The sequence below is a fragment of the Saccostrea echinata genome, unplaced genomic scaffold (genome assembly GCF_033153115.1).
Source record: "Saccostrea echinata isolate AGI-Se365-2 ecotype Australia unplaced genomic scaffold, CSIRO_AGI_Sech_v1 ptg000027l, whole genome shotgun sequence".
In the NCBI taxonomy this organism is placed as follows: Eukaryota; Metazoa; Mollusca; class Bivalvia; order Ostreida; family Ostreidae; genus Saccostrea; species Saccostrea echinata.
In genome coordinates, this window is record NW_026889776.1 from 8,395,107 (window position 1) to 8,419,207 (window position 24,101).

Below are 24,101 nucleotides of genomic sequence, written 5' to 3' on the forward strand. Positions count from 1 at the left end.
ACAAAGAATCACTACCTAAAGCAGTAAAGTCTGTTCCATTGTAGTGCTCAAAGTCACACTTACTATCAGGTCACTAAATGGAGACCTAAAAAAAAAAATTTGATAGACATTTTAGATGTTATAGTTGCCATCCACAGATATTTCAATTGCCATGGTGAAAACATTTTGTGAATTACACATTTAGTATATTATTAAAGCATGGAACAAATACTCATATATGTACATGTATAATGTCTTTCTTAAATCAAAGATTACTTACTACTGTGACTAAACAATTTGGTAGGCTGAAGGAACCACTTATAAAATATTATTTTTATATAGAACCACCTGTATGAATGTACACACAAGAACAAAAGTGATTTTATCCTAGAATTAAATCAAATCCAATGAAATTGCAACAGGTTTGACTGAAGAGTGCATAAGGTGGAAACTATTGAGATAGGACTTCGCCAGCTGTTTGTCATGTTTACTTTATTACTACTTACCTAACCTATTAAAAAGTTGCTGTTAACATTGCCAAAACATGATAATATGCAAGCAATATTGACCAAATGCTCCATTAACAATGTCTGGTTCTAAAAAGTCAACAGCATTTGGCAGTCGTTCTATACAGCATGCTGTTATAATATTACGTAATCTCTGTCTTTGCAACACTTTACAAAGATTTAGGAATGTCTTTAAACATTTTCTTGATAGAGAATCTCGGAAAAAATAAATCTTGATCCTGATCATAAAAATGGACAGTCGCTGGCCCAAATTTTTTGTCACAGAATGAATTTTTTGGTCGACCATTGTAGTCGCAATTTGGAGCACTGATGGTACCAGTGTCAATTCTTTTTGTGTCTTTTCTCAAAATACACAATTACTGTCGCTTTTAAACTAGGTTTAGTCGATATATTTCTCTCTCCCCTCCCCAAAACTTTCTGCTTTGAAAAGATATCTCAAGTAAGCTAGTATTGATAAAGCAGCAAATTCAGAGTATACAGGAACTTAACATGAAAAAGGCCACCACTTTTGGGAAGGGATCCACCTTAATGACCATTATTGATAATTAGTGATATTTTGGTGCTTGTTATCAAAACCTCATGTTCAGAATAAATTTAGAGGTCACCCAGGAAATAATGACAACTCCCTCATGCACTTGTCAGCAATGGCTGAAATAAACACTGTATTTCCTTAGACTTGAAACATCATGTTATACTTGTTTGACTCAAGTTGTATGTATTCATTCTGAGGAAAATGGTTTGGAAATGATAAAACTTAAATGTTTAATGGTATTTTCTTTCAACACAAAAATTTATTTGCTATCAAAATAAATGAGGTCATGTGGGATATACTATAAGACAGGTTTGATAATCAAGTAGAATTCTTCTTGCTATCTAAAATAATCACATTAAAAAATTATCATCAAATGGAAAATATGAAGAATTGACAGGTGTATGTATATAAGTAAGGTATTATTTTGTAGATGGATCCCGAGAAGGCTCAAGTCATGGGTCTGGTCACCAGGAGATTGCCAGTATCATGAGCTTTAACTCTGCCAACACTAGCACTTCACAACCCTCACAGGCACCGCAATCACCACGGCAACATGGCCAGCCACTTATGTCAGGTGCCTTTACAATGTCACAAGGACACCCCACTGATGGAATTCCAACAGGACAGACACCTCAGCAGCTTGGCACCAAGGTTTGTATATACAAGCCATGATAATCAGTTACACCAGCCACAGTACCTGTTACACTAGCCTATGGTTTTTCTGTAAAAGGATTGATATCTATAGATAGGAAAATTAATCTGTTTTGTGAAAAGCACAAAATAATTTTATAATAAAGTTTACACCTTTTTTGTGTTCTCAAGGTGGAAATGGTGTATTCATTGTTGTCTATGCTGGGAACACATGACAAAGATGATATGTCAAGAACACTGCTGGCTATGTCTAGTTCACAGGACAGCTGTATAGCCATGAGACAGTCAGGTCAGTATTTGTAATTTACAAGATAATCATGAGACAGGTCAGTACATTTAATTTACAGGATAATCATGAGACAGACAGGTCAGTATGTGTTTACAGGATAATCGTGAGACAGTCAAGTCAGTATGTGTAATTTACAGGATAATCATGAGACAGTCAGGTCGGTATGTTTAATTTACAGGGTAGTCATGAGACAGTCATGCCAGTATTTGTAATTTACAGGATAGTCATGAGATATCAATTCGTATGTGTAATTTACCAGATAATCATGAGACAGTCAGATCAGTATGTGTAATTTACAGGATAGTCATCTGAGGGTCAAGTGTTTTCAATCTTTACAGGATAGTCATGAGACAAGTCAGTATATAAATTTACAGGATAATCATGAGACAGTCAAGTCAGTATGCATTCTTTAAAGGATAGTCAAGAGACAGATAAGTATGTGTAATTTATTGGATAATCATGTGACAGGTCAGTATGTAATATACAGGATAGTCACGAAACAGTCAAGTCAGTATTTGTAATTATTTACAGGATAGTCAAGAGACAGATAGGTATGTATAATTTAAAAGATAGTCATGAGACAGTCAAACAGTATGTAATTTACAGGAAAGCTATGAGACAGTCAAGTCTGTATGTGTAATTTACAGCATATTCATGAGACAATTAGGTCAGTATGCATATTTGACAGGATAGCTGTGTTGTCATTAGACAGTCAGGTCATTATGCATAGTTGACAGGACAGCTTGACCAAGGTCATTGATCAAGTTCAAGGTCCTTATTAGAAAAATAATGATTCCTGTACTGAACTATCTTGCAATAGTGAACATTTGAGGCTCATACTTATCACAAATATTGCATATGACCTGATGGTATGTATTGAACTTGACCCAAGGTCATTCCTGCAAGTTCAAATTGTATTATTTGTATGTAGTCTATAACTCTCAAATGGAGGCTAATTGGAAGTTGATACATGACATAAAAATTGCTTTTATCTTAATGATGTGTCATGATCAGATCCCAGGTCATTTTGGCAAGTTCAAGATCAGTGGCTGAAAAAGTGTTTAATTTGTGTCCATTGTCTTACTTTCTAATGAAAAAAACATTGAAAGTGTATAATTTATACTAATATTGCAAATGTCCTAAAGGTGTTTCTTGATCCTGACCTAAGGTCATTCTGGCAAATTCAAGGTCACTGGCATAAAAAGTATAACATTTGTTCTATTCATTGCTCTTTAATGGATGAGTATTGGAAGTTGAAACGTTAAACAAAGATTATTTATGAGCTGAAGGTATGTCATAACCTTGGCTCATGTCATTGTGGCAAGTTTAAGATCACTGCCAGAAAAAGTATAAAATTCATATCAAGTCCATAATTTTCTAATGGAGAAACACTGGATGTCCATATTGTACACAAAGATTATTTATGATCAGAGGTAGTGTAATTTTTTTTAACCAAGGTGATTTTGCCAAATTCAAAGTCATATTTACAAAATTTTGCATGAGCACTTTAAGAAAAAAACAGGGGGAGGGGGGATAATTTATTGACATCACTCAAAGTACATCTACTTTTTATTTGATTGGGTGGGTATAAAAAAAAAACTGCTAAAATTGTAACTGTTATAGGATGGCATTTGTATTTGTTTCTTTATTTGTACAGGTTGTCTGCCTCTGCTAATACAGTTGTTACATGGAAGTGATAAGGACTCTGGACTGCTGGGTAACACAAGAGGCAGTAAGGCAGCCAGGGAGCGAGCGGCAGCAGCCCTACACAATATCGTCCACTCTCATCCTGATGACAAGCGAGGCCGGAGAGAGGCACGAGTGCTGAGGTTTCTGGAACAAATCAGGGCTCACTGTGATCAGCTGAGAGAGATACAGAATGATGGACAAGAGATGTCAGGTGAGAAACAAGGCACACTAAAAACTACATTCTTTGATATATATACTGTAATTCTTTTCTTACTCACATGTTAGTAAGTATTACTTCCTAGTTGCAAAAATAATTTCTTGGTCACAGATGCAACCATTTAGTTGCAACTTGGAGCACTGCTGATAAAGAAGTATGAAGCTCGTTTAAGAAGCTCTATAAACACTAATGAAAAATGGTTTTTGTACTTTTAGAAAATTTTATCATATAAAGGTGTACATATTGAGTTTATCTACTTCATTTTCAGCATAGGGTACCTGCCATATCAGTGCTCCAAGTTGCGACTAAAATGGTCACATTTGCGACCAAAAATTAATTTTGCGACTAGAAATTAAAACTAACTCGCATTTTCGCAACTGAGAAAATTTGGGTTGGCAATTGTCCATTTTTATGATCAGGATCGAGATTAATTTTTTCCAAGATTCTCTATCAAGAAAATGTTTGAAAACATTTCTTAAACTTTGTTAAGTGTCCCAAAGACTGAGATTACGTAATGTTGTGACTGTGTAGTACAGCTGCCAAATGTTGTAGACTTTTTAAAACCAAATCTTGTTAATAGAACACGTGGTCAATATTGCTTGTATAGCATCATGTTTTGGCGATATGAACAGCTACTGTTTCATAGGTTAGGTATGCACTAATATTGTAAACATGACAAACAGCTAACAAAGTCCTATCTCAAAGTTTCCACCTGATGCACACATCAGTCAAACTTGTAGCAATTTCATTGGGTTTATCTTTAATGCTAGGATAAAATCACTTGTGTTCTTCTGTATACAACCATACGAGTGGTTCTATGTAATAACAATATTTCATATGTAGTTCCTTCAGCCTAGCAAATTGTTCAGTCACAGTTGTAAGTAAATCTTTGATTTCAAAAAGACATTATACATGTACTTACAGTGGCGCCGCGTTTATCCGGACGCCATTTATCCGGACGCTTCACCTTCCGGACGATATTTTTTGGGAACCAAATTTTTCCACGTTATTTTCTCTCATTAATCCGGAAATTCGCGTTCCACATCCGGACGGTCGATTTCTACTACAAAACGTAATAGTTCATTGAAAAATGACTTGTTTATCCGGACGGTAATTTTTCAGGAAACGACTTTTTCACAGTGTTAATTGTTGTAAAAACATTGACCATGCAATCAGTTTGAAGGCAGTTACCTGTGACCTACAAACAATATCGTCTATAATTAGCGTGTCATTATCCCAATTAAATCACACGTCTATTGTGAAACTCGAAGAATTTAGTTTACACTGTGCAATAATTAAATAAAAATCCGTTCAAATTCATATTGCTAACTGTATATACATCGGTAAATTCATGAGAAATTTGGAGAGTTGTAAATAAAATGAACAATAAATTACGAGCGATACGTAATGGTCTTGATCATGTTGATTTTCTATTCCTAAAAACATAAATGTATTTGAAGCGCTTTTTTCCCACAAGACAGTTTAAAAAGGTACATAATCGAAGAAATATCGTTCTATTTACCGGTAATGTACTAACGTCTATAAACGTACATTACCTTAGAAAAGAAATATAAAATTGGCGATATGGAAGTTGATTACGTTTTTCAAGGTATTTTTTTATGATCGGAATTCAAACTTTTCTACAGAAAAAAAATATTCATGTACATGTATTTGATAATCATTAAACTTGCTTGTTTTACGTTGAATGTTTACAATACTTTCACTGATTGCGATTGAGTTAGTTTGCAGTGTTCAGTTACTATACTAGCTCTGTGTAATGAATATACGGGGTTAGTTTATGTTTGATCATTTTCAATGATGATGCAAAACAGTTCTGTCATATCATATGAGCTTCAATAATTATAAAATATGCCAAAATAAAACAGTAAATCAGAATTTCCTTATCCGATGAAGTCACATGCCAAAGAGAAGGCGAATAAAATTTCCTGTGTTAAAAATGGAGGTCTCAGCATAAATTTGTCTATCCATTTTTTATTGTGTAATTTACATTTTAATATATTTTTATTTAATTAATTACTTCTTTTAAAACCATAAAATAGTAACAATAAACCAAAATATTATTTTATTTCTTTACCTTCACATTTGATACCAATATGTGCATATGCACATGCTTTGAAAGGGTCTTTTAAGAAGTGGTTCACTTATCCGGACGATTCATTTATCCGGACGATTTCATTGGGGACGGAGGCGTCCGGATAAACGAGGCACCACTGTATATGAGTGTTTGTTCTTTTCTTTTGAAATATATTAAATGTCTTATTCATAAGATTCTTTCACCATGGTGAGTGAAATATTTGTTAATGGCGACCAGAAATTCTGAAATTTCGACCAAAAAAATTTTAGGTCGCCATTTAGCGACCTAGTAGTAAATGTGATTTGGAGCACTGCGTATTTCTCCAGGAAAAATGTTCAAAGACAGTAAGTACTAGTGAACAGAAATCACTATTATTTACTTACATTGGGAAAATACATGCAAATGATGTTTTCAATTACTTTTTCTTGGTCTGTTATAATTTTAAGATTAGTTTATGTCTTATTACTGTTTATATTTATATTGTTTATTCCATTTTACTTCAAAGGGCAGATCACTAACTGCAAAAAGCTACCATGGTATTGGAACTCTTTAGTAAACAGTGTTTAGAGCTCCCTTAAAGGTGCTTAGACACAGATTTGAAGTTAATATTTACTCAAATTTTCTGTATAATTTCATGACTTATATGTTGCTATAGCATATCATACGAATATTTGATAAAAATATTATTTTATCTGGAAGATATTGAAACTTCAAATTTCTGGACACGTTTGATATACACATCCTTTGCACTTTCACAAATTTTAACTTTATCCTTATTACTCTAGAAAAGTAGCAATTTTGTTGTTTATTAATGAAAAATATTAAAACTATAATGCAGAAATTTCATAGTAGAAATGTAGAAAGCAAAATCCTCTCACCAGTATTGTCAGTCCGTGCTCAGTGGTGTGTGCAGAGTTTAACAATTGAACACACCAGGTGAATCGAAAACATAAACAACAACAGAGCTCATGCCCTGTTTACAAAAACAGTTTACGTTTCATGGGTGTATTCAATTTGTTAAACTCTGTACACAACTACACAACACTGAGCACGGGCTGACAATATTTAAGTGAGTGGGTTTTGCTTTTGCACATTTTTACTCTGAATTTTCTGGATTATAGATGTAATATTATTCATTAATACACAACAAAATTGTTACTTTTCTTAAGTATTAAGGATAAACTTAAATAATGTGAAAGTGCAAGGATGTGTTAATCAAACGCCTTCCGAAATTCAAAGTTTCAATAATTTCCAGATTAAATAAGTATATGATTTTATTTTCGTGTGAAATGCTATAGCAACATATAAGTTGTGATATTATACAGAAAATTTGAGAAATTATAAACTTCAAATCTGTGTCTATGCACCTTTAAGGCCCTTAGGCTTTTTTCTCAAACACATAATAATTAATGAAAGAAGGAAATTTTTATAAGTTCCTTCTTCTGTTTGTTACAGAGGACATGGACCATCAGCCAGGCCCCGCTGTAGCAGCCCTGATGAAGCTGTCATTTGATGAAGAACACCGACATGCCATCTGTAGTCTAGGTAAAAATAAACAGACCTATTGTAAAAAATATCATACTTATTATATGTCAACAGACTATCAATGGTACCTTGACTAATAATTGTTACAGCTTTCCTCTTATTTACTGGATTTTGTCAAATCTATGAATTCTGCTGAAATATGTCAATGTTAATGACCAAAAGCAAATCTGAGAATCTCTCTAATACAAGCCAAATCTTACTAAGGTCATCTTAAATACTGTGAAACAACAAAAAGGGTCAGCAGATTTGAAAAAAAAAACTATTAAATGGTCATCAATTTTATTAGAGGTGCTTCAGCTAAAAACAATGGGTATGTGAAAAGGAAGCTCATAAATTGTGATCCTATTGGTGGGGAGGGTTAGGGGGGAAAATCTTTAAAAAGAAGTCAAATATATAAGCATCCCAATGTTGTGTAGATGCATATTTAGTCCATTTGTGGCCTCCCAGTCAAGAACTAGGCCACAACTGGCGGACAAGAGTTTTAAACAGAAATGTATTAAATTCACTAGAACAAGAGATGTGTAGCTGCAAAGTTTTAAGTTGATACTAAACTTCAATATGATGTTAATCATTTTTTAGCTCTTCTGAGCCAAAGGCTCAAAGAGCTAATGCTATGGCCATTTGTGCGGTGTGCGTAAACTTTTTAGAATATGGGCCATAACTCAAGAACCCCTTGGCCAATTATTGTCAAATTTGTCACAGTGTATCCTTGGCCCAAGGGCTCCCTTTTATACTAAAACTGGGGTTGTGGCCCTTTAACAAGGGGAGATAATTAGGAAAATAGAAACAAAAGTACTGGTTGCTAAAAAATCTTCTTCTCTAGAACCACTGGGCAGATTATCACCAAACTTACACAAAAGGATGAGGATATGTTGTAGATTAAAATTTGCACGGGGATTTACCCTGGGGCAAAGGGCGTGGTCTCAAGGTCACTTCAAAGTTGACCAAAAATTACATTTTATTAAAATGTTGATATTTTGCTTACTATAAGGACTAGGATCATCAAATCTTGTCAGTTGGTGCATCTAAGGACCTCATATCATGTTGACTCAAAAGTAGGTCACGGTGACCTACTTTATAAATTTTGCAGCCATTCTTTTTCAAAATGATTTAGAGGCATATTTTGAACAATTTAAGGCCTATGATCATCAAACTTTGTCAGTTGATGCATCTTGGGTCCTCAAAGTACGTCAACAAAAAAGTAGGTCACCTTGACCTACTTTTTGAATTTTATGGCTAATCTTTTTTAAAACAATTAAGGTCATTAATTCGAATACGGGGAGGCTTAGAATCATTAAATCTTGTAAGATGATGCATCTTGGGGCCATAAAACATATTTATTAAAAAGTAGGTCACAGTGACCTACTTTTTGAACTTTGCAGGCATTCGATTTCAAAGTGTTTTAGAGGCATAATTTGGACATTTTAAGTCCTATGATCATAAAACTTTGTAAGTTGATGCATCTTGGGTCCTCAAAAAAGGTCAACTGAAAAGTAGGTCACCGTGACCTACTTTTCAATTTATATGACTATAATTAAATATTTCAGGTACTAATTGGCTTAGAATCATCAAACTTTGTCAGTTGATGCGTCTTGGGTCTTCAGAGTAGGTCGACTAAAAAGTAGGTCACAGTGACCTCTTTTGAAAATTTATGGTGTTAATTAAATATTTCAGGTACTAATTGGCTTAGAATCATTAAACTTTGTCAGTTGATGCATCTTGGGTCTTCAGAGTAGGTCGACTAAAAAGTAGGTCACCATGACCTACTTTTGAAAATTTATGGCTTTAATTAAATATTTCAGGTACTAATTGGCTTAGAATCATCAAACTTTGTCAGTTAATGCATCTTGGGTCTTCAGAGTAGGTTGACTAAAAAGTAGGTCACCATGACCTACTTTTGGAAAATTTATGGCTTTAATAAAATATTTCGGGTACTAATTGGCTTAGAATCATAAAACTTTGTCAGTTTATGCGTCATGGGTCCTCGGAGTACAACAACTGAAAAGTAGGTCATGGTGACCTACTTTTGAAAATTTATGGCTTTAATCAAATATTTTGGGTACTAATTGGCTTAGAATCATTAAACTTTGTCAGTTGATGCCTCTTGGGTCTTCGGAGTACAACAACTAAAAAGTAGGTCATGGTGACCTACTTTTGAAATTTTATGGCTGTATTTAATATTTTCAGGAATTATTTGGCTTAGAATCGTCAAAATTTGTCAGTTGATGCATCTTTGGTCCTCGGAGTAGGTTGACTGAAAAGTAGGTCACTGTGACCTTCTTTTGAAAATTTATGGCAGTAATTAAATATTTTGGGTACTTATTGGCTAGAATCATCAAACTTTGTCAGTTGATGTATCTTTGGTCCTCGGAGTACAGCAACTGAAAAGTAGGTCACGGTGACCTACTTTTGAAAATTTATGGCTTTAATTAAATATTACAGATACTAATTGGCTTAGAATCATCAAACTTTGTCAGTTGATGCATCTTGGATCCTTGGAGTAAAACAATTGAAAAGTAGGTCACTTTGACCTACTTATAAAATTTTATGGCTATAATTTTAAAAAATATTTTAGGTATTAATTGGCTTAGAATCATCAAACTTAGTTGATGGGTCCTCAGAGAATGACAAGTGATAAGTAGGTCACCATGACCAACTCTCAGGTACTAATTGGCTTAGAATCATCTTGGGTTCTCAGAGTGTGAATTGAATTTCAAGGGTTTATCTAAATATACAGGATACTTTGAGGCTTCAAATAGAAGTGATAGGTTTTACAGTTTATCAGAAGAGCGATTCAAGGCCCATGGGCCTCGTTTTTTTTGTTTTTTTTTTCAGTAACATTTTTAATCAATCTTTGAATATTTTTTTTTAGATGGGTTCATTGTTAACCAGTCAATCTTCTTGTTAGACAAATAAAATTGATACATATAGTAAAATAAATCTTGTGTCAGTGGGCTTCCTGATTTTATTCTATAGTTGGTGGTCTAAATATTGATCCATCTAGATAAATGTTTATTGATAAAAACCATTACAAGATACCACATTGTTTTATGTTTATGACATGTTTATACACATATCATCAGGTGGAGTGCAAGCAATAGCTGAGTTGTTAGAGGTGGATCATGGAGTTCACCACACGGAGGTGGAGCTGTATAACATCACAATGAGGCGGTATGGCTGTATGGCCCTCACTAACCTCACGTTTGGGGATGGTACAAACAAGGCCCTGCTGTGTTCTATGAGGAGTTTCATGGAGGCTTTGGTGGCTCAATTACACTGTGAATGTGAGGATCTCAACCAGGTAAACTGAAAACTTGAAATTTTCATTATTGGTCAATGTCAAAGAATTCAAGGAAGAATTCAAATAGAAAAGATTTTGAAGAAAAGTTGATTGCAGATGTACTAAATGATTCTTAATTCCATAAATGATGTCCATATTTTTTCCATAGAAAGTAAATAAAAATAATTTTCTGAAAGAATGATTGCAAATATTTTATTCACTCAAGGCAAAAAGTGATGACCATAATTTTCTTATTTGACAGGTGGCTGCCAGTGTTCTTCGTAACTTGTCCTGGAAAGCTGACCTTCAGAGTAAGAAAACACTGCGAGCTGTGGGAGCTGCCACCAAACTTATGGGAGCTGCCATGAGAGTAAAGAAAGAGGCCACCCTTAAAAGTATTCTTAGTGCTTTATGGAACTTGTCAGCTCATGGAAGTGAAAACAAAGCAGAGATATGTGCTGTAGAAGGTGCTCTAGAATTCCTTGTTGGTACTCTCACCTATAAAAGTCCTTCAAAGACTACAGCAGTAATTGAAAATGGAGGCGGTGTTTTACGCAATATCTCTAGTCATATCACAGTGCGTGAAGACTACCGCCAAATTCTACGCAAACATGGCTGTTTACAAATTCTTCTAAAACAACTACGCTCACCAAGTCTGAACATTGTTAGTAATGCTTGTGGCACTTTGTGGAACTTATCAGCAAGGTGTGCTGAGGATCAAAAAGCCCTACTGGATATGGGAGCAGTGGGAATGTTAAGAAATCTCGTAAACTCAAAGCATCAGATGATTTCTATGGGAAGTTCTGCAGCTTTAAAGAACCTTCTGACGGCGTGTAACATCAAAACTATGGGAATGGACAAAAAAGCTTTTTCGAACCGACCGTCCTTACATGTGCGTAAACAGAAAGCTCTTGCAGAGGAAATAGATCAGAGTTTGTCAGAAACATGTGAAAATGTTGAAAGTCCTCGAGACAGTCCAACAGAAAATGGTCGATCAGACAAGGATCAAAGTCGTTTCCATTTCCCCGCTAACTCTGGTGTTGTTTGTAATGATGGAGAGACTCCTAGAACACAGAACAGAGGTCACAGCTTCCCAAAGAGTCTGAGTGGGGAGAACACACCTATGTCTGACAGTCACCTCATGTCTCCTCATCGTGTGGCTCGCTCTGGGAGCCAGGACAGTGTAGGAAGCACTCACTCTGATATTTCTCATGACAGGACACGATTCCACATGGCAATGAAGAAAGCTAAGAGTATGACTGGCAGGCAAGGTGGAAGTCTGGACAGACAGCAGGGTAGCATGATCCCAAGGGTCCATTCTGATGGCAGCTGTGAGGAGACGCCACAACCAAGTAGCAGGATCATTCAAGTCATGAAGGAAGTAGCAAAGCATGCTGGAATTGATTCAGACTCTAGTTCCAAGGGCAGTTCTCATTCACAGTCTAACACACCTAGAAAAATGGATCCTTCTTATTCATTCTCTCAGTCTCTATTAGTTAGAAGTTACACTGGCCCCAGTTTAAGCCAAGGGCATGGAGCTTCATTTGTTGGTCAATTTGGGAAACTCTCTTACTCCAGCAGCATGGATAGTGACCAACCCATTGACTATAGTTTGAATAAAGCAATCAAATCACCAATACCTCTTAAGTATGGCAATTATGTAGGGCAGTCATATGAACAACACATGAATCCAGTCAACATGCATCACTCTTATAATGGACCACAGAAGTCAGCTCAAAATTTATTTAACCTCACTCCGATTGTTCAACACAGCTCTGTGTATGCAGAAACAGACCTGGACTGTGAACAGCCAACAGACTATAGTCGTAGGTTTGCTGAGAGCCATGAGGATAGTGATGGAGATCAGCCCTATGACTTGCGATATGAGGACAATTGTGCTGATTGTAAGCTGGACATAGCAAGGAGAACTAATGACAGGTTGGAATTCCTTCCTGGTTACAATGATGACCAAATAAAAACATTCTGCACAGAGGGAACACCTCGTAATTATCTTTCTACAGCGAATTCACTGACAGACCTCAGTAAAGGGGAGAAAGAGGACACGCAAAAGGAACACACAGACGAAGAAGAGGAGGAGGACTATCAGTATGAGGAGGAGTCAGGGTCCATAGAAAAGAGAAGTGGAAGTGGGAGCCAAAGCACCAATCAAAATACAGGCACCACTGTCATAGCTAGCTACCATGTCGCTACTAAAAACCTCCAACAGGTGGCCTGCAGTAAGTCACCCAGTCAAGATGAAAGCATCAGTCGGTCATTTCATGCCCCAAATGAAAATGACAATTCACCAGACCAAGTCAAGACATACTGTGAAGAAGGCACCCCTATCTGTTTTTCCAGAGTAAGTTCTCTAAGTAGCCTTCACAGCAGTGAAGCACAGGACAGACAAGTGGAATCTAACAGATCAAATTTAAGAAATTCAAGAGGATTACACAGTATAGATGAAAATGACAGTGCCAAAACTCCTCCTAGAGATGTAAAAATGGTGAGTTCTATTATGGCCCCTCCAAAATACACACAAAACTCAGGACGCCAAAAACTTATGAGTGAATCTGATTCACAGGGACCAGATAGTGCTGAAAAAGAGCATAAGACGGTTACATTTAATGATGACCACCAGATTCAAGAAACACCACTCATGTTCTCACGCTGCAGTTCCCTTGGATCTTTGAGCAGTTTCGATGCATACTCTGTGCACAGTTCTGTGATTAGTGACTATAGTCGCAGAGCAAGTGAAGTTGTTTCTCCTAGTGAACTACCAGATTCACCCAGTGAAACAATGCCACCCAGTCCATCAAAGAGCCCAGACCCTGAGCTGCAACAAAACACAAACAATTCTCAGAAATTTGAGAGCTTTATTGAGGGAACACCAAAAACTGTGCTTTATCGTCCTGTGCCAACTAAAGTATCTAATGAAAACAAACTGGCAAACATAGAAATAGCTTCAACCATAAGTCGTGATGAGGCCCCAGTTGTTTATGCAGATGAAGGGACTCCCCCACACATGTCAGAAACTAACAGTGTCTTAAGCACACTAACTATAGATGATGCAAACAAAGCAAAAGCAACAGATAAAACTAAATTGGAGAAAACTGCAGTAAATGGCAACCTTAAGTCTGAGGAAGAAGCAGATGACAAAGAAAACTCGCAGTCAGAGGTGTCTGTGTATGAAGAGGATATACTGAAGGAGTGTATTCGTACAGCTATGCCACGCAAACCAAGGCGCAGTTCATCAGACAACACCCTGAAGAAGAAGACAGTCAACAATGCTGACAATCAGAACAAGCTGTCTCAGTCAGTGGAGGGAATCAAGCTAGCACCTAAAGCAAAGATAGGCTCTGGTCTCCACTCCTCTGTCAATGAGGCTATGGAAAGTGAGTCAGACTGTGTCCGTACCTATGCCTCTGAAGATTTCCCTTCTAACATTCAGATACAGATACAAAGAGGGGTTGCTAATAAAGTCCCCAAGTCATTGTTAAATGAAAAGGGTGTCAATGAATATAGTGGAGACAGTGTTAAAGCTTTTGCTGAAGAGGATGTTCCATTCAGTGAGAAAATGAAGACATCTATCAAAACACCTGTCAAACCTGAGCCACTCAAAAATGGTTCCTGCCAATTGATCACAATGGAAGAAAATCTAGACAGTGTCACTTCCTATGCAAGTGAAGGCCAACCATCATCTAAACCCGTTCAAACAGCAAAACATTATAAAAAAGTCAAAGAAATTCTGAATGGTAACTTGGATGTATTGGAGTCGCATGATGATGATGTTAAGCTTTATGCAGATGAAGACACACCATTTCAAGGGTCAGCAGCCATGTCTGTTCACCATAGTCAAAATAAACCACACATTCTACAGAACACTGTTAGATTTAATCCTGCCTTACTTTCACAAATGGACTATCTATTTGATGATGAAGAGGCTCCAAGGTCATATGCAATGGAAGACACTCCATACAACCTATCTGAACCCACCTCTCCAAAAAACACAGTAAAGAAGGCACCACCTCCTGTTCCGCAAAAACCAATCCGACCTAACAATGTACCAAAGTTTAACCCTTCATTGTTGTCACAGATACAAGACGTTCCTGATGACGATGCTCCAAAATCATATGCAGTGGAGGACACACCGTATAATATGTCAAAGCCTACTTCTCCCACCCCCAAAGTGCAGATAAACAGCCTACCAAGCACAGAGTCAGCCCAACCAGTGTGCCTTGTCAAACCTATGGTACATGTAGAAGACCCTGCTACATATTGTGAGGATACAATAAAAACTTATGCAACAGAGGACACCCCAATCAACTTCTCCCATTCAACTTCTCTCAGTGATTTAAGTATCATAACAGGCATGTCAGAACCAATCAAAGAGGAGGAGCCAGACACAGGGAAATCAGATGCTCAAGAAGTATTTAAAGCTAAGGAACCAGAGAAAGAGGAGGAGGAGGAAGATAAGTCAGCTGATTTGAATGATTCCAAGTCTGACTCCTCCTATAGTGATGGAAGTGAAGATCTTTTGTCTGACCTCATCCAGTCTGCAATGCCAAAAGGGAGTACTTCACCAAAAGCCAGGGTCTCCAGAAAACTGGACATGGATAGAGCAGCTGAAGGAGCCGAGTCAAAATTCCAACCTCAGCGCACCTCCAGTGTAGTGACAGCACCAAAAGAAACAAAATATACTTCACAAAGTAAAAAAGAAAAGACATCAAGTGATATCAGTAGTACTTCTGAGATGCCATCAAGGATACAGTCTGTAAACACAAGTGAGATAAAAGTTTCCTATAAAACACTCAGTCATAATACAGAAGGTGGAGATGACTCTGTGTTTTATCATACAACAGATTCATTGGACTCTGTAAAGGTGTATGATGTGGAAGGAACTCCCATAACATTTTCTAGAAATGACTCCCTGAGCTCCTTGAGTATCATTGATGGTGATGTGAAGCAAACGAGTAAAACAGAACTATCTGATTCTGCAAAGAAAATGCCTCCACCAGCATACAATCTGAAAACGGAAAAGTCTGAGATAGGTCTCCAGAGAGAAGTGGAAGGACAGTCAAGTGATGAAGTTTCTACAGCCTCTGCTCAAAAATCTGACGAAAAATCATTATCCAATGATAATAAGTCAAACTCAGATGATGATGATGATGACGCTGATGATGAGGCGCTGCTAGCAGCTTGCATGAATTTAGCATTACCAAAGAGTAAATCTTCAACATTTGCAGAAAAATCGAAATCTTCATCCAAACCACTGAAATCAAACCAAGTGCTTACTGGTTCTAAAAGCTTTAATTCCTCATTTTCTTCAGAAAGACCAAAAAAATCAACAACATCAAAGAAGACAAGTGAAAATCATAAACAGAGAATGAACAAAAGTACGTCAGCTGTGGAAGGCCATTTGAACCTGAGTATTGGAAGTGTTATGTCGCACCACTCCCGGGCAGCAGACTGGCAGGTGCAACAGACCCTCAATATGTCGGATGATTTCAACTTTGCTAAACCATCTCCAAACTACAGAAGAGTTCGTCCTCATCAGGGATCATGGAGAAGATCCAGATCACAGGACAGTGATGGATTCTTGAAGCAGCAAAAAGAAAATACCAACATGGAGCTGGCTTATAGTAATGGAGGCCCAAGAATTCACCATAGAGTGTCAGCTCAATCTATCCCAAGCTATGTTGATGTATGTGTTGACAACAGATTCATTGAAGAGCATCATACTTACACTCAACACAAGTATCATTTAGAAAACCAGCAAGGGGTGCAGAGTTTTACAAACCAAAATGTTGAAAGAGCTGATCAGGGACAGTCAAGGCATTACACAAATACAGAAACCCATAAGCGAAGTCATAGTGAAAGTCGAGAAAAATCAGGTAGACAACAGCATAATCAAGCCATCTATGATTTACAAGTCAAAAGAAGACACCATAGTGAACAAAACAGAACTGAAAAATTCTCAGTGGTAAATGTACATGTACCTGCACCCCAGGAGGAAATTGACAGCTTGAACAGATCAATTTACCAAATGGAACACAACAATGAAGCATTGACCTATGGTATAGGGATAGATAACTTTGGATTTGGTATTGGAGGCAGTCAGGAGGAAGTATGTGAAGAAGACAGACTTGACAGTGCTGATGTCACACTAAAAGCAGCAAGTGGAAATAACACCATGACAAATGACTCCATCAATCAGAATGACTCTATAATCCATTATGATAAAAACACCTTATCTCCAGAAGATGAACGAGCATTACATCTAGATGCTAGTGCTGTTGTGACAGAGATACAGAATAAAAGAATGCTTGGTAGTGGAGTGGATGAAGACTTGTTTATTGAACATGAGACACTTTCACTGGTGTCTGGAGGTTACATGTCAGACACTCCCTCTGATGCATCAATTACTTGGTCGGCTCACTCTGAAAATTACTCTGAATCTACCCTAGAGGAAAACTCTGTAGCATCCAGTGGACCTAGAGTAGTTAAGCCAGACAACAGAGGCACAACAATTCCAGACAACAGTAAGGCCATTAGAGGAAAGAGGAAGCCCTTGTATAGTCGCTCAAATTCTACAACTTCCCAGAAGTCTGATACAGCAAACAGGGTGGTTAAACCAACTACAGCTAGTACAAGAATATCACCTGGAGGTAGAGGTGGTTCTGTCACTGCTGGAGCCATTAGAAGGACCCCACAAACTAGGACTCATCCCCAGGCAAGCAGCACCCCAACCAAAAATTCCCCACCTAAACCAAAAATACAAAAGTCCTCTCCACCACAGGGCAAGACAACAGTTAGAGCCAATAATACCAAAGAGAGTCCATCTCGACTCCCTCTTGCTTCAAACAGAAAAAGTTCAGCAGAGAGACCCAAACCTCCCATCAAACAGGGCACATTTACAAAGGAAGCTTCAGCAGTGAAAGTACCAGTCATAGATGATTCAGTGAATGAAAACTGTTATGATGCAAGTATTGAAGCAGTTAAAAATGAAACAAACAAGCAAGGCAACACCCCTGGAATGAATAGCATTGAAGGTACTGAATCATGGAAAAAAGCATTAGGTTCCTATAATTTTGTCATTGACAATGCTGCTGATGAAAAGAAAGAAAATCTGACACCCAACAAAAAGGTATCAGGTGTCACAAACTTAAATTCTAAGAAATCTGGTAGTGGGAGTAATCTATCTGCATCTAAGTCAAAAACAGGTGGCTCTCCTGCAAACAAAGGCACAGTGAAGACAGCTAATAGGGTGAACAGTACAAGCAATCTCAAGAAGGCATACAGTGGAACTTCACTGACCAAATATGGAAGTGGTGCTTCATTGAACAAGTCAGGCAGTGGCAGCACTCTCAACAAGTCTGGAAGTGGTCAACTACTGAACAAGTCAGGAAGTGCCTTGCATAAGCTTACAGGAAGTGATCGTGGATTAAACAGGGGTGGATCTAATCCGAATTTGGGACGTTTAAACAGCAGTAAACCTGACTTGAAAAAATCAGATAGTAATGCCAGTCTTCGCAATAATTCACGACCCTCTACACCTGTGGGAAGAAGAACTTCAGCTGGCTCTGTACAGGGTAGAAAGTCAGAGAGTAACACAAGCAAAGGTGTGACTCCATCAGAGAAGAAAACAGGTCCACCTAAAAAACAGGTAGGGAGTAAGATTGCTGGACTGTGGAAAAAGGATGATTCCACTGACACCTCATCACCTCACACATCTACATCAAAACTGCCAGTGTCAACCACTCCCTCTAGGCAGAGAAACGTATCAACATCTGGGATAAAGAAGTCTTCCAATGCTTCTCTGCAGTCGTTAAACAAATCTATGAATTCTGCTGAAACTCTTAATGAAGGAATAAGCAGGAGTTCTACTTATGACAAAATCAACTCAACTATGGATTCCAGCCAGTTGCCATCTCTAGATAAAGAAGATGATGCAGAGAATGTGACAATAGAACTAACTAAGTCAAGTGTTGTCCTTGGTGATGAAATCAAAGGTGATTATGTAGAATTGAGAATCATTCAGGGTTCTGAGTCAGACTTTGACATGAACAAAAGTATTGTGATAAAAAGTCCCAACAAAAGTAAAAGTGACTCAGATTCTGTAACAAGTCCATCAGCGGCTTCTGTGAAGAGCCAGTCATCAGAGGAGTTTGATTTGAAATCTTTAGAGAAAAGAATTGATTCCAGCACCTGGAAGAAGAAAAAATCTGACTTAGCTTTAGTGAACCTACCAAATGCAGATGAAACCAGTAAATCTTTAGAAGCTGTCAAGGCCTTGTTAGATGCCTCTTTGGCAAGTGAATCCTCCAACATGACTCTCTCATCTTCATTCTATAACACGTCCAACATACAGGGAAGCTACCTCAGCCAAGGAAGTCGCACAGTAAATGGAACAGCCTGGCGCCGCTATAAGCAGGAGTCCTTTGCCAGTGTAGATCACAGTGAAGATGAGGGCGACAGCATCTGGGTCAGACGAGATCCAGAGTCATCAAAGTCTGAACCAGAGCTCAATAAGCACTCACTCAATGCAAAAATAGATAAGAAAGAGAAAGCAGATGGCAAGAGTTTTCTGCCAATCAAAGCCATGAAAAATGTGTTCAGCTCATCAAAAAAAGATAAATCATCAAAATCTGGATCAAAACTATCATTGAGTTCCTCCAAGGAAAGCTTACATAGTAATAAGATAAACATGAATGAAATTGTAAAAGCTGTAGAAAAAGAACGAGAAAAAGACAAAGAAAGAGAGAAAAAAGAAAAGGCCAAACAGAAAGAGAAAATTGCTTTGGAAAAAGCCAAAGCAAAGGAAGCTGCTAAACTTGAAAAAGAGAAGGCAAAGAATGAAAAGGAAAAGGCCAAGATGGAAAAAGAAAAGGCAAAGATGGAAAAAGAAAAGGCAAAGGCAGAAAAGATGAAAAACAATAAAAAGAGTGATTCCAGGAAAAGTTCAGTGGCTGATGAGAGTTTTATATCAAAGGACTGTGACACATCAAAATCCCAGGATGTGTTTAGCTTTGTAAATCATAAGGCTAGTCCACCACAAGCTGCTCTGGTACAGCCATTTAATTACACTCCAAAAGAAAGTGAAAAACATGTGAATGACTCCGTGGTATCAGAGACATTAGATCAAAGCTTCAGCAGACCACCAAACTCAGCTGCCACGACATCAGGGCCACCACCTGGCACAAACACACACATGACCAAGACCGAGATGCTGCTGGCCAGGAGGAGGATGAACAGTATTAACAATACAGAGGGGGAAACATGTAGGGAAGAGGGAAAGAAGAAGACAGGCTGTATGGTCACTACTGTGTAAACAATACAGAGGGGGAAACATGTAGGGAAGAGGGAAAGAAGACAGGCTGTATGGTCACTACTGTGTAAACAATACAGAGGGGGAAAACATGTAGGGAAGAGGGAAAGAAGAAGACAGGCTGTATGGTCACTACTGTGTAAACAATACAGAGGGGGAAACCTGTAGGGAGGAAGGAAAGAAGACAGGCTGTATGGTCACTACTGTGTAAACAATACAGAGGGGGAAACCTGTAGGGAGGAAGGAAAGAAGAAGACAGGCTGTATGGTCACTACTGTGTAAACAATACAGAGGGGGAAAACATGTAAGGAAGAGGGAAAGAAGAAGACAGGCTGTATGATCACTACTGTGTAAACTATCACCGTTAACTCCTTACCTACATGGGATTACTACTGCTGATGTATTATTGACTTATTATACCTATATTCTATCATCTCTTCAAAATTTAAGACAGATTGTTACCCATAGGTTGTATAAAGACAAGTGAAGAATTCCTCTTACTCCTCTAATCAGTCAGGTCTACTTCAATACTGCTAAGTTAACACAATATCTGAGATAGATTTTCATATTTTTAACATTATATTATTCTTAGTTTTTGATGTTTTATGATTTTAAACAGTATCAAAATAAGTTTAAACCATAATAAGACTAAAAAACATTATTAGCACATGACTGTACTTTGAAAGAGCTTTTTTGTAAATTATTTGACAACTGTTATCTCAGTAGTGAATTTCATTTTATAATGATTGTTACCAGGGCTTTTGGTTCAGTACTGAGATTGAGGATAGCAGAAGTCTTGAACAAATTCCCTGTGAGTGCAATACTGTTAGGACTTTAAAAGTGGCAGCTTTTTGTGTTAACAATACTTAAACAATGCAGAGTCAGTTGTGATATTTCATGCTCTGATAGATTTTTTTCTTCAATCAAATGTAGATTACAGAAGCAATTGTGTTTTATGTATAACTGGGTTTTTTTTATTGCATCTACATGGTATAATGCATGTGTAAACAGATGAGCATTTGTGTGTCCCTTAATTTTGGAAAGGGGACTGGGGGCATTTTTTTTTTTAGGTTCTCCTCACAGAAGTCAGGATGCTGATAATGATGTACATTCATTAGGGAAATTTAAACAGGAAATTGTTTGTTGATTCAACTTTTTTGTATTTAATATTTAATGTGTTTATTTACCTGTTCCACATTTTTGTGTAGATCGATGTACATATCATTTACTGACTCATAATCTCTAAAATGAGGTTTTGATTTTGCTTAATACTGTTTTTGATGCATTTTTCGTATAAGGTGCTATTTATTTTAAACTACAGCTTTTTGTAAATTGCTATACATACGTGTTTTATTGCTATCAAGCATCAGTATTTTTGGCATATTGTGGAATCCCCCCCCCCCCCCCAAACTAGAAGTCGGTAAACACAATTTCTATGAAATAATCAGACTGTTTAAATTATCAGTATTAAACCTACCTTTTTGGAATTGAGTACATAGATGATTGTTTACACATTTCAAGCTTTACTCATGTATAACAGTAGTAATGAAGATTTGTCATTATGTGTCTGGAGAAAATTAATCTCAGTTTTTCATTTTGTAACATTCCTCATTATACATGTTATAGTTTTTACTATTGTCCTTGGTGCAGATTACAAGATAAACTAATTGTGATGTTTTATGATGCCTGCATCGTAGATCTGTATGTGTGTCTGAGAAGTTCTCATGTGTACATAACTCGTTGTGGTTCTTTGACAATTTGCACTTATTAAAGAAATAAATGGAAATATTACAGAATCTTTGTTAATATCATTGATTTTGTGAATTAAAATTATTAATCAGTCAATTAACCAGCTTGGGAGCAGGTGATCATTCAGAAATAAATGGCAAAGCCAATTTTTCCAGTACTGTGAGGCTGTTTTAAGCTAAAACAATTTTTAAGATATTTTAGTATTGCCAACTGTTCTGACCAACATTTTGTCCTCCACTTTCGCTAAAGTTGAGGATGTTAATCTAGGACTGTCCATCGGTTTGTATATCCATCGTTCTGTTTGTTTATAACCCTTTAGCTCTAGACACAAAATTTTTAGGTCATCTGAGTCACTCAGGTGATCTATTGCTATCTGTTTTTGTCTGTTGTCGTGCATTAACATTTGAACATTCTCAGCTTCCCTGCAACCGCTGAACCAATTGCAACCAATTTTTGCATACAACACGTATGAGTAAAGGGGAACAAAAATTGTGAATTTCATGGTCCATAAACTAGTTGCATGGTTATAATGATCAAGAATGCCTCTTCCAAAATTGAGAAATTTGCGGCCCCAGGGTGAGGGGTTCAGCAGAAAGGGGGGCTTATTGATTGTATAGTGAAAGTGCATTGTTTCTTTGAAAATCTCTGCTCCTACTAGGTATTTTACAGATAAACTAAGTATATAGTTATGATTAGGAAGGGTGCCTCTTCCAAAATTGTGAATATCTTGGTTAGGGTGGGGCTCTATTGATTATATATACTGATGTCAATAAACTGAATTGAATTGAATATAATGAAATTGCATTAAAATCTTTTCTGCTCCTGGGCATTTAGCAGATAAACTAACTGCATGGTTATGATGATTAAGGATGCCTCTTCCAAAATTTGTGACCCCAGGATCAGGGATGAGTGTGTGGGGGTATATTGAATATATAGTAGAAATGCATTATTTTATTTTACTTTTTTTTTTTGAAAATCTCTACTCCTGGGTATTTAACAGAAAAATTAATTGCATGGTTATGAGCAAAGATGTCTTTTCAAAAAGTTTGAAATTTATAACCCCGGGGTCAGGGGTTTTGATGTTAGGCCTAGGGTGAGGCTCTTTTGGAATATATAGTAGAAATGCATTATTTCTTCGAAAATTTCTGCCCATTATTATTAAGGAAACATACTAAGTGCATGGTTAATGATGAGCAAAAGTGCCTCTTCCAAAATTGTGAATTGCTTTTGGGAAAATAGCTTCATTTATCAGCTTATTTTGTTTAATCTATGGATCATTACATTATACTCAGGTGACTGTTAAGGCCCTTTGGCCTTTTGTTGGTGTTCTTCATCATTTGAAGATTTTCAATTTCTATGGAACACCCGTACCAATTTCAACCATTTTTGTATAGCATCTAGAGGTGAAGAGGAAGGTTTTTTTTTTTTTAATTTCATGGTCCTTGCCCCCCCCCCCCCTTTTCATGCCACAATTTTCATTTCTTGCATCTCGATGTGATTCAAGGTTCTTTGAAATCTTAGAAACGGTCTTATAAAAACTAATTTTTATACCGCATAAAAGTATTTTTAAAAATTACATATTTGATAAAAAAAAAAAGAAATCCAATTTCCTTATATCTAGCTTTAGATACCAATGTTTAATATTAGCATGATATTAAATTAGAATTGATTTATGGTGTTTTGCAATGATAGGAAATGCTTTATACACTATGCATTATATTAAAATAATTGAAGTAACTAGAAGAAACTAAAGTACCGTATAACTGTCAAAATCATGCAATTTTCTTCAAATGCCAGGATACCTAAGTTTTTTTTTAATCCTAAAATATATTTGTTGGTCAATTTTCAATTAGAAAATGCACAGTAGGTCTATTTGTTTCATTTCCTGAATTTTTTTTTTTTTTTTTTTTTTTTTTTTTTTTTGAGATTTACTAATTTTCCCTATATAATATGATTAACTTTAATGATGGAGTTTGAAGAATATACCTTTGGTAAATACACATTACTTTGAGAATTCAGAGACAATTTTGTGAGCATTTTAAATTATTATATACCCAACTGTGTCTCAGTCAATTTTACTGTTGAATTCATGAAATCACGTGACGGTGTGATCCTACTTTCCGGATCACCACACTGTGCTTTTCTTAATCCATATCACCACTCTCTGAAAACTTATGACGTAGCAGTGATGTAGCATCGTTTTTGAAAGTGGGGGGGGGGGGC

The 24,101-nt window shown here is 36.8% G+C and overlaps 1 protein-coding gene across 2 annotated transcripts in view; it reads left to right on the forward strand.

The window, feature by feature from the left end:
- LOC133193474 (adenomatous polyposis coli protein-like) overlaps positions 1-21,925 on the forward strand; it is a 70,496-nt gene extending 48,571 nt beyond the window's left edge. For both annotated transcript variants that reach the window (XM_061329437.1, XM_061329438.1), the window contains 6 exons: positions 1,469-1,689; positions 1,861-1,978; positions 3,636-3,878; positions 7,435-7,524; positions 10,608-10,825; positions 11,067-21,925. In XM_061329437.1, coding sequence (XP_061185421.1) covers positions 1,469-1,689; positions 1,861-1,978; positions 3,636-3,878; positions 7,435-7,524; positions 10,608-10,825; positions 11,067-20,132 — 9,956 coding nt within the window. In that variant the 3' untranslated portion in view covers positions 20,133-21,925. The remainder of the gene's footprint in view (positions 1-1,468; positions 1,690-1,860; positions 1,979-3,635; positions 3,879-7,434; positions 7,525-10,607; positions 10,826-11,066) is intronic.
- The last annotated feature ends 2,176 nt before the right edge of the window (positions 21,926-24,101 follow it).